Source organism: Chamaea fasciata, unplaced genomic scaffold (assembly GCF_029207755.1).
Source record: "Chamaea fasciata isolate MVZ Bird 193981 ecotype frontalis unplaced genomic scaffold, bChaFas1.0.hap1 SCAF_6, whole genome shotgun sequence".
NCBI classification, from domain to species: Eukaryota; Metazoa; Chordata; class Aves; order Passeriformes; family Sylviidae; genus Chamaea; species Chamaea fasciata.
The window spans coordinates 40,785,555-40,801,931 of record NW_027094091.1 but is presented as its reverse complement, the minus strand read 5'-3'; the positions used below and the strand labels follow the sequence as shown (position 1 = coordinate 40,801,931).

Sequence of the window (16,377 nt, the reverse complement as noted above, 5' to 3'; positions counted from 1 at the left end):
TAATATCTTCTATTTGTGGTCTGTTTATGTTGTATGTGTTTTTTTGGTTTTTTATTAGAGGACAACAATGGATGGTCTCTGCAGTTTGATAAACATTATACAAAGGACAAATACAATAAACTGAAATCTCTGTATGCATTTCAGACAAAGACGCCTGAGTGCTGTAAGTAATTACAGATATTATTTGAGTGATTATTGATGATGATTCCTACAAAGAAATACAGAGCAAATATATGGTTAGCAGGAAATTTAGTGCTATTTCATTTATCCCAAAACAGAATTAATATCTCAAAGGAACAAATGCTAATATGAAGTTAGTTTCAGTTCCATTACAGATGATTCATTTTCTGCAAGAGAAGTGTCAAACGTATTTTAATTAGCATATGCCAGTTAGGAGGGCAATATAAATGTTTATCTCAATATGCTGATACTCCTGGAGAGACTATGGAACTGGCCTTCATTTCAGAGTGAAATGAAGGCAATATTGCTCCCAGTTCACTTCTCTGTACATCAAATGAAATCTGCAAATCCTCTCCACTTATGCAGGTCTTTGTACAGACTTTTGGGTTTTGCTGTCTACTATGATGAGCAAAGACTCCCTGACCCATTTTTGACCCGTTTTCACCCACCGAATTGCGCTCCTTCTAGTAATAAAAGTGCTGAATAATCTAAAGAACTGCTGCAAAAATCCCATGCCAGATTCCTGTATATCATGCTTAAGGTTCAAGAGCTTTTACAAGCTCTTTCACAGAGGTAATACAATTCTTTGTGTCCCTTTATATTTATTGTTAGAGTCCTCCCAGGTCTAAATCAGTTCTGTAAAAATATGTGCCTTAATTATGTGCAAAGAGCCTGATATGTCTGTCTTTATGCTCATTGTTCTTTTATACAACATTTCTTTTTTCTCTATGTCCTATCACAACACATATCCCCACCTTTTGTCCCAGCCATGTTCTTGTTCTCCTGCAGTGGTTGGTGATGTGCCAGCAGAGTGTACCTGCCAAGGGCTGGAGGTCTTCTGCGATGCTGCCAAATTACGTGCTGTCCCATCAGTCTCTTCAAACATAACCATAATGTAAGTAGAGAAGTAACCTGGTGTCTTGTTCTGTTCTGGTTTGACTGTCACTCCTTCAACTTTTTCACAACTACAGCCTTATAATTATGATCAGCTGATGCTTGTCACTGTGTCTCTCTGTTGACAAGTACTTTAATATTTTAAGTACAGATTTTCCTTACATGAAAGGGGAGAAAAGAAACTAAGAAACAAACTCTGTGAACTGATGATTTCATGTTTGTAACAGTGATTTGAGCTACAGTTTCAGGATATCTAAGAAAATCTACAGAAGAAATTATTCCTTTTTAGACACGATGCTTAGAACCCGTTTCTTATTCTTTGATCCTGCCAATATTCCCAGTCTGTGTTTCTGTCTATAAAGTCAATAACCTTGAACTCAGTGGAACTCCCTGCTGGAGCAAATCTATTTAGTTCTCATTTGATGTCTCTGAATACGCTATTATTTAAAAGGATTTGATGTGGGCTGAGTCATCATGCAGATGTGTATGTGTAAGCCAGACTTTTTTTTTAAGAGATCAGAATATGGTTGATGTGCACTTGATTTGCACACTGCTGTTTGAGAATCAGTTTTAGGTGTGGTGAGCAGGGAGCAGCATCCTGTGTCCTTACCTGAGGATCTCCACCATAGATCTGGGTCATGGATCTTTCCTTTTGATACCAATGTGTGTTCACATGTGGCTGAAGTTCTCCTTGTTGGGTCCATGTTCAAGTACTCCAACACTTCATAACAAAAACTGATGTGGAATGTCAAACATCTATTTAAACTGGCTTCTGGCTCAGGATCGAAAAGTAGTTCAAAAATACTGACCCAGTTCTAGCAGGAGAAAAAACAGTGAGTTGGTTCAGTGGCTTTCAGACTAAATTCTCTTCTAATCAAACCGTGTCCTGAAGGAATTTTGTTCTTGACAGGACACTTGAGTGTTCCCAGTGGATATGGGAAACAGAGATGCATGAACTGGGAAATATGCACTATATGCAACTGAGGTTTGAAATAAATCTGTTTTTTATATTCAAATCTTTTTAATTCTTATATTTAACTACTATTTTGTCAGTTTTTCCTGAGGACATGGACTTTTTTATTATGACATATTTTTCTTCCTGTTTAAATAGATAAAAGCATACAGAAAAACAGGAGTAGCATGTTCAGATAGTTTCATGTTGCTTTTGTTTTTTAGCAGAGAGAGCTGCCCTTATTTAATAACAAAAGCACTGTAAGAACCTGGACAGTAGTTTTACTGTATGCGTTCATTCCTACAGGTCTCTACAGAAGAATCTACTAAAGAAACTTTCTGCTGATGTTTTCAAGAAATACCAAGATCTTAAAAATCTGTAAGGGAGTGCTATAACACAATATACCTATCTAGTGCCTTAAATATTCATCCTTTCCTTCCCCCATATGTACACACACAGAGCTTAACATTTAAGTAACAAAAGTCTGGTTTGTGCCACCCTTTGGTACCTCATGTGTACCCTGTTTGGCTCAAGTACCTCGATCTGATATCTGCCTTTTTGCAAAACCATTATTTCTGCATAACTAATGGTTTATTTTTATAGATTGGTTAATACCAGAAAAATACTAAATTTTAATTTTGTCTGAAGGATTTTACATTTATAATAAACAGTAATATGTCAAAATGAATTAAAGTAAGTTAATCAATTTATTCTGGGAAAAAATTTTGGAAACTCAAATTTCTCATTATCATGGGAAGCTCATTTCCATGGCACATGGTTTTACTCCTAATTATGTCTGGTATTGATTTGATAATGCCCAACAAGTCAAATTATTACGGCAATACAATACTGTGTTATGTTTTCCAGCATGTAATATACATGCTGTACAAAAATCATAGAAGTTGGGGGTTTTTTACAAGTTTTCTTTATATAGAAGTAGTGAAATAAAAATTAAATGCAAAGTCTAGAGTAGAGCTTCTATGTAGCCTATTCAACTGTGCTACACTGCAGCACCATCTTGTGTTCTGAAAGTTAAGTCCCAGTATATCCCTTAAATTCCTGAAAGGTAAGTTTTCACTAAAAGAAATAAATCCTACCTATCTGTGGAAAACTTTTGTTTCTAATATCAACTTCACACCCTTCTGATAGATAATTTTACTTTTTCCAAAAGGTCTTGAGCAGAAACCCGTTTTGTAAAAGCCAATGTCCAATTTCTTACTGCTTTCCAGCAGGAGAGCATCCAGTTGCCTCCTTAGCTGGAATTTGATTTAAAGGACTTATGTTTAAATATTATCCAGAGAATAATGCTATAATGACTTAAAATTATTTGAAAAAGACTTGGCATTTGCAGTTTTTACTTTTCAACTCATTACTTCATCAAAGTAGATAAATCCAGAATTTTTAAAAATTGCATCTTTAGTTGACAGAAGATTAATAAGATTTGCTGTGTATTTTTAAATATATTATCTTACAAGTGCAATATTTTGAGAATTCTCTGGTACTAGAAAAAACAAATGGAAATTATTTTAATTTTACATTTGCTGTGCAAAATTTTGGTTGTAGCAGCCATCTAGGTAAACACAGAGATCAGGCCACACAGCTGAGCACTGCAAGGTTAAGACCTAATCAAGGAGGTAGCAAAACCACTCCACTGTTCATCTTTGGCAAAGCAAGCATCCATTGGAATGATTTTTGTAATTTTACTCTTTGTGTGAATTTCTTTAAAAACAACCTTGCAATCTTTGCAGTTATAGCTGTGAAATGGTTATTGTCAAATTCAAGGTGTAACAAATATAACAGCTTCTTTTAAAGTATCAAATGTGTATTCAGTTTAGCTGATAGATTTTAATTGGTTTATTATGTTTGCTTTAACTTTGCTTGTTTAGAGAATAAATTGTTTTGGGTTTGTATCTTCTTAGGTATCTTCAGAATAATAAAATCAGAGCCATATCCGAACGTGCTTTCAAAGGTTTATACAATTTGACAAAATTGTAAGTATTGCTTTTTGAATACTGAAGTAAAAAGCAGCAAGCAGAGTTCTGACAGTCTCTCTCTCTACTGGACTCCATATTAGGAACTTGCAAAGTGGTCCAAAACTTTAAATCAGTGATTGAATTGAGAAAGTAAAGACAGATTAGGAAGTCTCTGTGCAAATTTATCTGATAGGACAGTACTTTGAAAAGACAAGCTGGCTCCATACTTCCATCCTATTCCCCAAATCTCCAGAATGGAAGAAGGAGGCAGTATGGAAGCTGTCCTGCAGAAAGCCAAAGAGGATGAAGAAGAAGTAAAATGGAAGTGAGAGCTTGTAATGGATGAAAATTCTTTAACACAGTGTTTTGTTTTACAAATGCAATTCCAAGTAACCAGTATAGGTGATGAAAGGAACACTTTTTTCTTTATTTTGCAGCAACTTTTTGAAAGGTGTCTCTAACTTTTAAGGGAAATGCTTGGTGAAAGACAAAACCGATAAATTGCGCTGTTTGCTTCAGAACTTCTAATGCAATGTTTCCAGAAGGAAAGTTTTACAGAGCTGTACCTCTCATTCTTCCCATCACACAAGTGCCGCTGATTATCTGTTATTACAGCTGCTGTTATTATCTTCCCAGACCATTTATAGTTCCCCTTCCCATTCATTTTCAGCCTTTCTTTTTCCATTATTCTGGTATCTACATTTATGACTTATATCCTTAACAAAGACTGAATGGTATCCTGGAAACTTTCACGGGACAAATCACTCCACAGAAGAAAACTGGAAAGGGTCTAAAATATGACACAGTGAAAATGTTTATCTGGCTCTGCTTTCTTATGGATAAGACGAAGTGGTGTACATAACTGCTCTTAAAATCCTCACTACAGAGAGTACTGCCTTGCTCTCAAATAATGGCATAAAAATTACCAAAATCAAAAAAAAAAAAAAAAAAATTATGAGCAAAATAGGAATATTCTGGTAACTTGTCAAGGAAAAATAATCTTAAAATTAATTTTCATGTGTCTGCTGCTAAATAATAATTCCATTCATTCATCTTTTGTTGGTCTTGTTTTAGATACCTGAGCAACAACAAGATAACAAATTTGGAGCCTTTTGTCTTTGCAGACCTCCACAGACTTGAATGGCTGTATGTTGTTTTCTTAGTTGTATATTTATTGACTTAATAATTAATTTAAATATATATATAAATATTTTGATTGCTTTCATTTTTGTGCATAGCATTTCTTTACACTAGCTAATAACTAAGGAATGCCTGTTTCACTGTGCAAGGTAAAAATGCAGCTGGCTTTGGTTAGAGCAGAAAATAGTTCTTGAGCCTTAATGGCTTCAATGAGTGATGACTCATAACAATAGTAAAAAATGTTTGTTAGTAATTGCTTGTTACAAATGAATATATTGAATAACCCATGTACTATAAAAGAGTAGACACTTTTTTTGGGCAGATCTTTTCCTGCAAATAGTGCTTAAAATATCCAGGCAAAATTACTGTCATAACCTCAAATATTGGCTTATTACTGCTTTTCAGAGAGATTTTGACTAAGTTATTAAAAATAAGCAAATTATATGTCTTACATTCTTCTTCATGTTTGAGACTGCTGGATTGCCACATAATACTATTAGGTTGTGCTGCTTTGCTTTTACATTTCAATCCATTCAGTGTCTTGATTTAAAAGCCTCAAAGGAAAACACTTTTTCTAAGTTGAAAGAAATTATTTTCTCTAAGTTACTTTTTTAAATTAAGTTTTTCTGAAAGAAAATTAATCCAATTATATCTTAACCTGTCAAGGAATAGTGTGTTATTTTTTTAAGAAGTTTGGCTGGACTTTTGAAGAAATTCACTGCAAAGCTTGTTAGCTTTTATTATCTCTTCAATTTAAGATGGAAGTCAATTATCAATCTGATATATATTTTGCTGTAATTCATAGGATAATTGAAAACAACAGAATAAATCGAATCTATCCATTAACATTCTATGGACTCAAATCCCTTATTCTTCTGTAAGTACAAAAAAATATTTAAAAAGGTGTTATTTAAAAGAACAGAATAGGAAGGGCATATGCATTTAAAAACCTTTTTCCAAGGACTGTGCTTGTCACCCCAGAGTGCTGGCAGTACACCTGCAGCTTTGCCTTACCCCAGGCAAAATGGGCTGGAGTAGGAGGATTTTGGCAGCAGTGGACATGCAGTGTCTGAAAAAGTATAGGGAGGAGTGCAGGGAAAATAATGAAAGGTGTCACTGGGAGGGCAGGGTTGAGGCAGTTGCAGCACTGGATTCCAGGTGTCCTCCAGAGCCATGGTATGACAGGAGGAGTCCCACAGCTCCTGCCCCTGGTAGCAGCCTGATGTCCCTCTCCAAGACCCTGTCTATGATCTGCCACTGCCCTCTCCAGCCCCAAAGATGAGGAGCCCTCTTACCCTCAATCCCGGAGGGACATCTCCCTCCATATCCCACTTCCTTCATCATCCACAGAAGTGACATGTTCTGACTGAATAGTACATTTTTATTGGATTCCTACATTTCATTTTAAGAGCAGTGAAGTGGAGTGAACATCTTTCCTTTACCTGGTCATTAGCAAGCTAAGTATAAAATACTGGCACAGAATGCCACAGGGAAAATACGTGGAAGAATGTAATACTACTTTCAAAATTTTTCAAGATTGGAAATTTTTTTTCAGAAGTACATAAGAGGCATGAACTTTTTCTATAATGTAACTGTGCAAATATGATCAGCTGTGCTATTCCTCTTTTTCTTTAGAGAGATGATGAATAATTCTCTTGCTCGTTTGCCTGATAAACCTCTGTGCCAATATATGCCAAGATTAAACTGGCTGTAAGTCTACCTTATTTCACTGGAAAGATATTATTTTGTTGTATTTGTATGGCACTTCAAAGCGACTTTTTATTATGGGGTGCTGGATTTTGCAGAGTGCCTGCTGGGTCACTGCAGAGCTGATGGCCTGGAGTCATCAGTTAAGTGTTCAGAAGTATTATATGTCTGCCTCCCATTCTCCTCTGTGTATTTAAGTTTTGGTAGTATTTTTCTTCAATTACCTTAGAATAAGTGCCTGAGTTTATTTTCAATGATTGATGAGATTCTTTTATATCTCAGAGACCTTGAAGGCAACCATATCCATCACGTGAAAAATGCCACTTTCATCTCCTGCAGCACTCTAACTGTACTGTAAGTAATTGAATATGCTAGCTAGCCAGAGTGAGATGTGCTTATGCTGTACAGTCAAGTGATTCATTACAACTAATATAAAAATTTCCTGAGTATTATGGTTATTTATCTCTTGAGGATATAAAATTAAAATGTTTGGTTTGAAGTGAGCACCACACAGAATATCCACTGTTTATATTTTACAGCAAAGTTCAGCATTGAAATATATAACTCGACTTCACTTAAGAGACTTAGACTAATACTACGATTTAGAAATTTTCATTATAACCTTTTTATTGGAGTGAAAGATTTCATAATGAGAACAAATACAAAATCTATAGTTTGTTGCTTATTTTGATTGGCTGGTGGGTTGGCTGGCTCATCAATTTTAGAATTTTCTCCAAAGTTTCTTCAATTATGATGTAACCATCTTCAGAAAATCCCTTCTACTTTTTGGTAGAACAATAGGCTCCACTCAGTGAGTGTCACTTTCAATTTTTAACTCTTCTGCAGTACCCATGTTCTTGGCTTTCTCGTAATTTTTAAAATCCAGGTAGTTCATTCAACGAATAAGCTCAGTGGAGGTGAAATAAGAGTGAGTGAAAAGTTGCATAACCATGTACCTGTGTCTGAGACATGATTAGGTCCTAAGCCTTCCAGCCCACTTAATCCTCCTCCTGCCCTCAGTCAATTTTCATGGGTGTATGTGTGTGTATATATATATGCAGAAGTACATGCACATATGGGATATATAGGCAAAAAAAGTTATTTACCAAAGGACAAAATGCTAAACTTCTAGACGCAATTAGTGTGGTAACTAAATTGGGCAAATATTTGAAGAAGAAGAGAACAGAGAACTTTTATAGTTTATAAAACCTTATGTCCAAAATCAAATAGACACCAAGAAGAAGCAACATAAGTTTGTTTTATTCTTTCAGGGTGATGAGACGAAATAAAATCAGCTCCCTAAATGAAAACAGCTTTTCTTCTCTCCAGATGTTAGATGAATTGTGAGTAGATTTCTTCTTTTATTTGTACAAGTCACACCGTTTTGTCATCTATATTAGAAATATCATTCATCATTAATTCTATTTCATATAACATGCTCTGGAGATGGCATCCTTCCTTAGGGTATTTTTTTAGAATATATATTGAACAGGAAAGAAGTAATCAATAAAATACATCATCTGTATAAATCATATTGGGGTTTTTCTCAAATTATGTTCCCTGAATAGAATAGTATTAATTATTCTTGTATCACTACAATCCAGGTGCATGTGTGTCTTCAGAGTCTTTTAGACCAGTTTGACAGTTTTTGTTGGACTGAGACCTTTATTCCCCTGTTATTAGGACTTTTGCACAATGAGTGTAAGGGGAAAGGTAGAGATAAAAAAGCAAAGTAAATGTGTGCTGTTTAGCCCATGTGCCATCATGAAACAATATGTTTAATTAATTTCTAAGCTTCTACAAGCCAAAATAATGCTATTTTACTTTCTATTTGTTGGAAATAAAATAACAATAAATTATGTATCTAATGGTATGTCTGAACTAAAGAGACAAAGCAAGATCTGATAGATCTAGCTTCCCACCTTGTTTTAACATGATTCTTTTACAGTCCAGATTTCTGATAACCTAGAGAATAATTAATATCTTATGTAGCAAATAAAATTATGGATATTGAAACTGTAAAACTATTCAGCAAAATTACTGCGTGTAGTAAGAACTTACTGTAATCTGTGTGTTTCTGCAGAGATTTGGCTAACAACAAGATTGAATCGCTTCCACCATATATATTTAAGGAACTAAAGGAGCTCTCACAACTGTAAGAATTCTTGGTTTTTATTATTATACATAACTGTATATTCCTCATTTGATATGATGCTTTCAGTCATATGTGTCAGGAAAGAGAAGAGCACATTTGTTTGGATGCATCATTTAGGTTCTTCCTAAAAAATGCACCTAAAGCAATTATATCTGGCAGTTTGTCCAGAATAATTTTGTAAAAGACGTGCATTTTCGTTTCCCAAAAGACAGAACGTTCAAACTCTACCTTTTTCTAGATCTTGTTAGTACATACAAGATGAGCTATGCTAGCTACATCATGAGAAATTAATAATTGCATGGGAACACTTAACATGATACCAGGATTAAACTGTAAAAGTAGATCGACTTTGTTTTTAGAACAAGGTGTAAGGAATGTAGCCAAACCTATTTTTGTTGTCTTTACAGGAATCTTTCTTACAACCCCATCAAGAAAATACAAATAGACCAGTTTGATTTTCTAATTAAACTCAAATCCCTGTAAGTATCAAGTTTTTATAATTTGTCTATTCTCTTTGTGATTATGCATCTCCATCAGTAGGACATGATCCAGAATATGTTTTGTAAAAGATTGGCCCTGAAGAATTTAGGGAGAGTTTTCATATGTGCACTAACACAGCAGCTCTAACTTGAATCCTGCCAGCAGAGCTCTTCCTAAAGTTCTGAGATAGTGCAGCAACATCCTTGCAAATCTGAAATTATCCTGCAGTAGATTTAAGTACATCTTCACTGGTCACTTCACACCTGAAGTAACCCCCTTGGTGTATAGCACGGTAATTTCAAAATCAAAAAATAATTTGTTTCGGAAATGACCCTTAAAAGTCCTCTAGTTCAACTCCACTGCAATGAGCTTCAACTAGATCTGGTTGCTCAGAGCTCTGTCCAGCCTGACCAGGAATGTTCCCCGGGATGGCGTATCCGTCACCTCTCTAGACCACCTATTCCAGGTGTTTCACCACCTATTAAAAAAAAAAAAAATTCTTCCTGGTATCTAGTCTAAATCTACTATTTTTTAGTTTAAAACCATTACCCCTTGTCCTATTACAACAGACCCAATTCAAAATGGGTGTGGAGATTAAAAAACAGATGTTTGCTTGGACAGAAGTGGAATAGGAGTTTATGATTTGACTTGATATGATTATGTGTGAGCTGTAGCCAGCAGTATACATACTTTGTTGATCTGACCAGTCCCTCTTAGAGTGTTGTTCCACTCCCTCATAGTGACTGGAATCCCCTGGCCAAATTCTACTAGATTTGGTAAATGTCTAATGAACGGAAAATACTAAATCTGTATAAGTCTCATGAAAATAAGCAGCTGAGCACAGGAAATAATAACCAATTACCTGCTTAACAGTCAAGCTACAGTATGATTTTATCCTTTTACCTATTATTTAACACCAAAGAACTCATACAACTCAGTGATCATGGCCTTCCACTTTTTTAGTTAAAAATGTTAAATCTTGAGATAGATCGATAGGCAATTGTATTTTGGCAGTTTGTAGGACACCAGTTCCCTCTTCATCTGTTTGAAATAGTAAAAATAGTTGGAGAAAGCACTCCCTAGGACTGCTAGCAGGACTTAAATAAAAGTAGCACACTTCCATGTCGGGGTTTTCTCATGTCTGCCAGCAAAACTGCCCACCAATCCACATCAACTAACCAGTAAGTCTACTTTTCTCCATTTTTGCCTAAATGTGTTCAGAACCCACATGAATATTACCTTCAAATCTTTGAAAAATAAATCCAAATAAGTCCCCCCACAAGGAGATCCGAAGACCCCATACCAGTTGCACATCTAACCAGAGAATGGGATGGAAGAATACAGAACCTGAAGTTCTAAAAGAACATCTTACAGAGTTAAATTTTATGGATCTAGCACTGCAGGGGAAAAGATATTTCTGCTTTCATATATATATAAAATAAACTTTAAAATAAGGAATCCCACCTGTGTGTCACAAAAAAGCCAGCATTCTTTTCCTTACATGCTGTGTTCTGTGTCCCAGTTTCCTGCTGTTTTTGATGAAATGAAGACTGAGCTCTTGGGTTGGTTTGTTTGTCCAGTAAAGCACACCCTGGGATAAAAGAAAGAGATGTGTAAAAATATTAGTACTAGAACAAGTTGTTATTTTCCCAGAGATGATGAAAGAACATCAGTAGAATAGCACTTTGAAAGGATGACATGTTAAGCAGACATTCATGAATTCTCATGACTGAGAGCAGCACTAAATGTTTTCTTCATGAATCTTGAAGAACAGTGAGTTCATCAAAATTATTTGCAATTCCTTTTTATTCCACTTCAGATTTAATGTAGACTTTTTGGTCAAGTTTGAAAAGGTTGACAGATTAGATGCAATTAAAGTTCTTCTCTGGTTTCCTATAGTCATAAAATCACAACTAAATGCTCATAAAAATTGTTTTTTTACTACCAAGTTTCAGTGGCCTTTTACTGAGAATATATTTTTACAGCAGCTTGGAGGGCATTGAAATTGCTAACATCCAGAGGAGAATGTTCAGACCCCTGAGAAACCTTTCCCACATGTAAGTAGATTATTTTAGAAAGTTTGCTTTCTTTGGCCTGAATTTTACAATTATGGAATACTGGATAATTGAAAACAAAGGTGCATGAAAAGCAGCACATGAGCAGTTGTTGAATTTTGACAATTTTTAATTTATTTTTCTTCTTTCAGATTATGTTTTCTGAGTTGTTACTAGATAGTTGTGATATTTTGACAACCAATCTAGAATGATTTCTCATCTGTTTCTCACAACCAGATATTTCAAGAAATTCCAGTACTGTGGATATGCTCCTCATGTGCGCAGCTGCAAACCCAACACTGATGGGATCTCCTCCCTCGAGAATCTTTTAGCTAGCATCATACAAAGAGTGTTTGTCTGGGTTGTATCTGCCATTACCTGCTTTGGGAACATTTTTGTTATCTGCATGAGGCCTTACATCAGATCAGAGAACAAGCTGCATGCCATCTCCATAATGTCTCTCTGCTGTGAGTAATCCATATCTACAGTATTTTTTAGTCTGCTTGTAGCATGTATGATATTTTTTATTATATTGTAGTGACATATTTCCAGCATTGGATTAACTCTACTTTCGTAATTTGGCAAAAAAGCCCACAAAATGCCGTGGCTTATATACCGGGAGGTGTCATTAAGTGCTGCCTTTGCCAGCTGGGACATTCCAAAGGTTTCATGTGTGATTTTCATGCCACTTTCTTCAGCAAGAAGAAATAAATTTCCAATATTTCAAATATACAAATCTATATTTTACTATGCATTTCTCAGTAAAGAGTGATTTCTGCACGTAATTATTGTGTTCAAATATTTTATTCTTTGCACAAGCATAAGGTTGTTTATGCAAATATAGAAAATTAATCTATCCTAGCTCCCCAGTATTAGGAATTGGGGTGGTCTTTTTTATTTTAGTCCTGAAAGCAAGACAAGTTTATGGATGAACTACTTGGCAGTACAATCACTACAATCCTGAGTCTCTCAATACAGGAGAGTCTATAAGGATTGCACAAATGCAATTAGATGCGTTTTGAAAGGTAGTTGTCAACATTATATAAAATTGTTGCAACATTTCTAAATACAGCATGTCAGTGATTTTGAAACTTGGTTTTTCCCCTAGAAACAATCTGAATACTGAATACTATGCAAAATTTTTTACAAAATGCCCAAGAAGCCTTTAGTTCTATGTTGACAGGTCATCTCCCCTAACTAGTCTTAGAAGACTATGCACATAAGTTTTGAACCAGCATAAGGTGGAAAAAAATAAACTTCAAATCAAGCAGAGATGGCCTACTTGAAGAAAATTATCTTAAGCCAAATGTTAATACAGAAATAAAGAAATAAGACCTAATAAAAAATGGTTGGAAGTATATTTCTATAAATACAGTAGCATATATTTCTATTTGCAAATCAATTTTACCAGAGCTTTAAAAAATGGAAGCAAGTATGAAACATGGCCTGAGAGTCCAAATGAAAAGGAAAACAAAAAAAATGAAAAAGTAATATAAAATTATACTTCCTTAATTGTAGTTCATAATAACATTCCAGATGCAATATTGATTTTATATCTATGTATTAACTAAATTGTAAATAGATACTTACATGTATTTATATGTGTGTGTGTGTGTGTGTGTGTGTGGCTGTTTTCCAATATACATATAGAGAGTGGGAAATTCAGATGTGTAAATAATGATGTTAAGCACTGTGCCCACAGGTGCTGACTGTCTGATGGGAATATATTTATTTGTGATTGGAGCTTTTGATCTTAAATATCGTGGAGAATACAACAAGCACGCTCAGTTGTGGATGGACAGTATACACTGTCAGTTGGTTGGATCGCTGGCTATTCTGTCTACAGAGGTGTCAGTCTTACTGTTGACTTACCTGACTTTGGAAAAATACATCTGCATAGTTTATCCTTTTAGGTGTTTGAAGCCCAGAAAATGCAGGACAATTTCCATTTTGGTTCTTATCTGGATAATTGGGTTTGCTGTTGCTTTTATCCCACTGAGCAATAGGGAATTTTTCAGGAACTACTATGGCACCAATGGCGTCTGTTTTCCTCTTCACTCAGAACAATCAGAAAGTTCAGGAAGTCAGATTTACTCTGTTGTGATTTTCTTAGGTAAGTTGCATTTCTTCTTTATGTATTACTAGAGCTGCAAAGGAACCACACTTTCAAACAAATAAGATAGCGCTGATGTTCACACCTCCTTGGATTTAGATGGTCCAGGAAATGTTTAAAGACTATTTCCAATATAAATGCTTTACTGTATTACATGTGTACCTACCTATCTTAAAATGAATGAAGGGCTGAGAAAGTAGAAATTATTGACCATTATATTCTTGAATTAATAGACTATGCTAGAGAAGTAGAGCAATAGTAAGGTCAGAGAAGAACTATTTAATTTTAATCAGATGGTAGCTATTTGCCAGTTATCAGTGAATAAAATGAATACCTGAGTAGAGGCAAAAATTCAGTCTTCAGATGAGGACAGACTCAGATTTTTTGGCCACTTAATTCCATGGGACTAGCAGTTTAGATTAAAAATTCTTCTTTATTACCCAGACTGCAAATAGGTGATGTAGAATTGCCATTATGATTTTAAGGTACAATTAATTTTAACTTTTAAACAGGTGTAAACTTGGCTGCTTTTATCATCATTGTGTTTTCCTATGGGAGCATGTTCTACAGTGTTCACCAGACAGCTATTATGGCTACTGAAATTCGGAATCATATTAAAAAAGAGATGATCCTTGCTAAACGTTTTTTCTTCATTGTGTTTACTGATGCACTATGTTGGATACCTATTTTTATTTTGAAACTCCTTTCTTTACTTCGAGTAGAAATACCAGGTATGTCCTTTCTTTTATGTGGCTATTTCAACAGTGCCTGCATGAAATGTTTCGTCTACTCCATAAGAAAAATAATTCAATCAAATGAGCTGTATTGCTGCAATTAACTTCATGTTCTACATCTATATAGCTGTACACACAATATAATGAACTATATACTTTTGCTATTTAATTGAACTCTACTACTATAATCATGAAAGATTAGCCACCTTTGAGTTAAATAAAAACCTCCAAAATTCAAATCATTCAAGTCTGTCTGCATATAATATCTATAAAGTCTACAAAATATATTTGAAAATCAAGGCTGATTTGCGTTGGCTTTTCTCATCTTAGGATTTTGCTGGTTCTGTTGCCTAAATGTCTCAGGACAATGTAATATTTTCTATCTTGATTTAATAATGTAAATTATTCTAAAATAACTTCATTTTACAAGCTGGTATTTATAGTTCAACTCATTAAGTTACATAAAGCTCTGCTTACCTTCATGCTGTGAATTTATTCCGATGTAAAAATAGTGTAACCTGAAAGACTAAAATTGCACCTTAATTTTTTCCTTCCCTTTGCAATACCAATAGATGCCAGAAAAAAGCCTCTTTGTGGGGGACTTGTACACCCTGTTAGAAAGGACATGTGAGCATGAACAGAACAATCAGCAAAAACAGATTCAGACTCAGTGTACAAATGTATGTCACAAGGTTACATTGGCAAGAAAATGTTTTAGATCAGACTATTTTTCCTTTTGTGCTGACCAGGAGGGCTGGGAGTTGAGATTTTCAAAATTTGGACTTGCATCTCAAATGTCTGGAAGTTACGTTGATTATGTCAAATATTCAGTTATTTTAAATCTTTTAAAATTCCTCTTCAAAAAGCTATCAAACCACCTACGATATTTGAAAGAAAATATTGTGAAAACTGGAAGCAGCAGTATTATAAGTCAAGAAACCTTGAAGAAATTTTGCAGAATCACAGGTTGATCTTGGGTTCAGCAAATTAATATTCTGTGGTAGATGAATCAGATTAAGCAGTAATTACTCATTTCATGAAACTCAAGACATGACAGCTTACTGTCCGAATTGACACAAATTGTAAACCTCATTTGGTAGCATTTGTTTTTTGTCAGTGATACATTGTGACAGTTTTAGAACTAAGCAGCTGCTTGTTTCCAAAACTGTAGCCAATGTGATGGGTTGTCAACAGGAATGTCTTGATGTTGCAACAAAGTTGTAAAACTGGAGAGGGCCATGGGGGTGGTGTCCCGTATGGAGAGAATCAAATAAGTTTCTTGTGCCTCTTTGAACAGTTCTACAAGTTTTATAAGTCAAACAACGCAACAGAGGGCACCCACTGACATCTTTCAGCACTTTAATCCTGTCCCTTCTCCAGCTGCCCCTCAGTAACTTATCTCCCAAACAGTAAAGGATGAGAAAGGGATGTTGCAAAAATGCACAGGCTGACATAGGCAGACAATGAACAGAGAAATTCTTACCAACAGGAAAAGAAGGAAATAAGGAGGATGTATACAATCCTCTTTTTCAGGGGGTGGAATGGAGAAGTTCTGGTGCAGAAGAGAAAAACAGGCTCTTTGGGGATACAGGGAATGGTGGATAGTTTTGCAGGAAGACAGAACATCAGGGGCATCATTCGGACTACATATCATCAGTCCTAGGAAGAGGATGGGGAACAGGGATCACAGGAAAAGATAAGGAGCAAAGCAGAAACAAAAGGTTTTGGGGCAAGAAAAAGGGGCTCAGCCAGAACAAGAAGTCTGTTGGGGAAAATAGGAAGTTATGGCAGAGAAAAGAAGGATAAATGGAACTTCTGGGAGAATAAAAAATGTCAGCTTTTGCAGGGAGTACTGCAAACAGAGGGAGATAAGAGGCAGTGCAGGTGTAACAGAAAGAAGAAAAAGAAAAGCACCTGTTGTGCCAGGATCTCAACCTGAGAGCACATGACCTCCCCCTCTCACCAGGAAGCAGTGCTGCATTGGCATCAAGTGCT

The 16,377-nt window shown here is 35.3% G+C and overlaps 1 protein-coding gene across 4 annotated transcripts in view; it reads left to right on the top strand.

Annotated features, from left to right (window-relative positions):
• Window positions 1–16,377, top strand: part of RXFP1 (relaxin family peptide receptor 1) — a 50,116-nt gene that overhangs the window by 31,794 nt on the left and 1,945 nt on the right. For 3 of the 4 annotated variants that reach the window (XR_010721462.1, XM_066186063.1, XM_066186061.1), the window contains exons 4-18: window positions 59–163; window positions 970–1,075; window positions 2,333–2,404; window positions 3,946–4,017; window positions 5,074–5,145; window positions 5,945–6,016; window positions 6,775–6,849; window positions 7,129–7,200; window positions 8,118–8,189; window positions 8,930–9,001; window positions 9,409–9,480; window positions 11,467–11,538; window positions 11,773–12,002; window positions 13,238–13,648; window positions 14,161–14,379. Coding sequence is in view for 3 of the 4 variants with exons in the window: in XM_066186063.1 (XP_066042160.1) it covers window positions 59–163; window positions 970–1,075; window positions 2,333–2,404; window positions 3,946–4,017; window positions 5,074–5,145; window positions 5,945–6,016; window positions 6,775–6,849; window positions 7,129–7,200; window positions 8,118–8,189; window positions 8,930–9,001; window positions 9,409–9,480; window positions 11,467–11,538; window positions 11,773–12,002; window positions 13,238–13,648; window positions 14,161–14,379 (1,794 nt within the window). In the remaining variant the exon portion in view is untranslated. The remainder of the gene's footprint in view (window positions 1–58; window positions 164–969; window positions 1,076–2,332; window positions 2,405–3,945; window positions 4,018–5,073; window positions 5,146–5,944; window positions 6,017–6,774; window positions 6,850–7,128; window positions 7,201–8,117; window positions 8,190–8,929; window positions 9,002–9,408; window positions 9,481–11,466; window positions 11,539–11,772; window positions 12,003–13,237; window positions 13,649–14,160; window positions 14,380–16,377) is intronic. The other variant, XM_066186062.1, reaches the window with a different exon arrangement.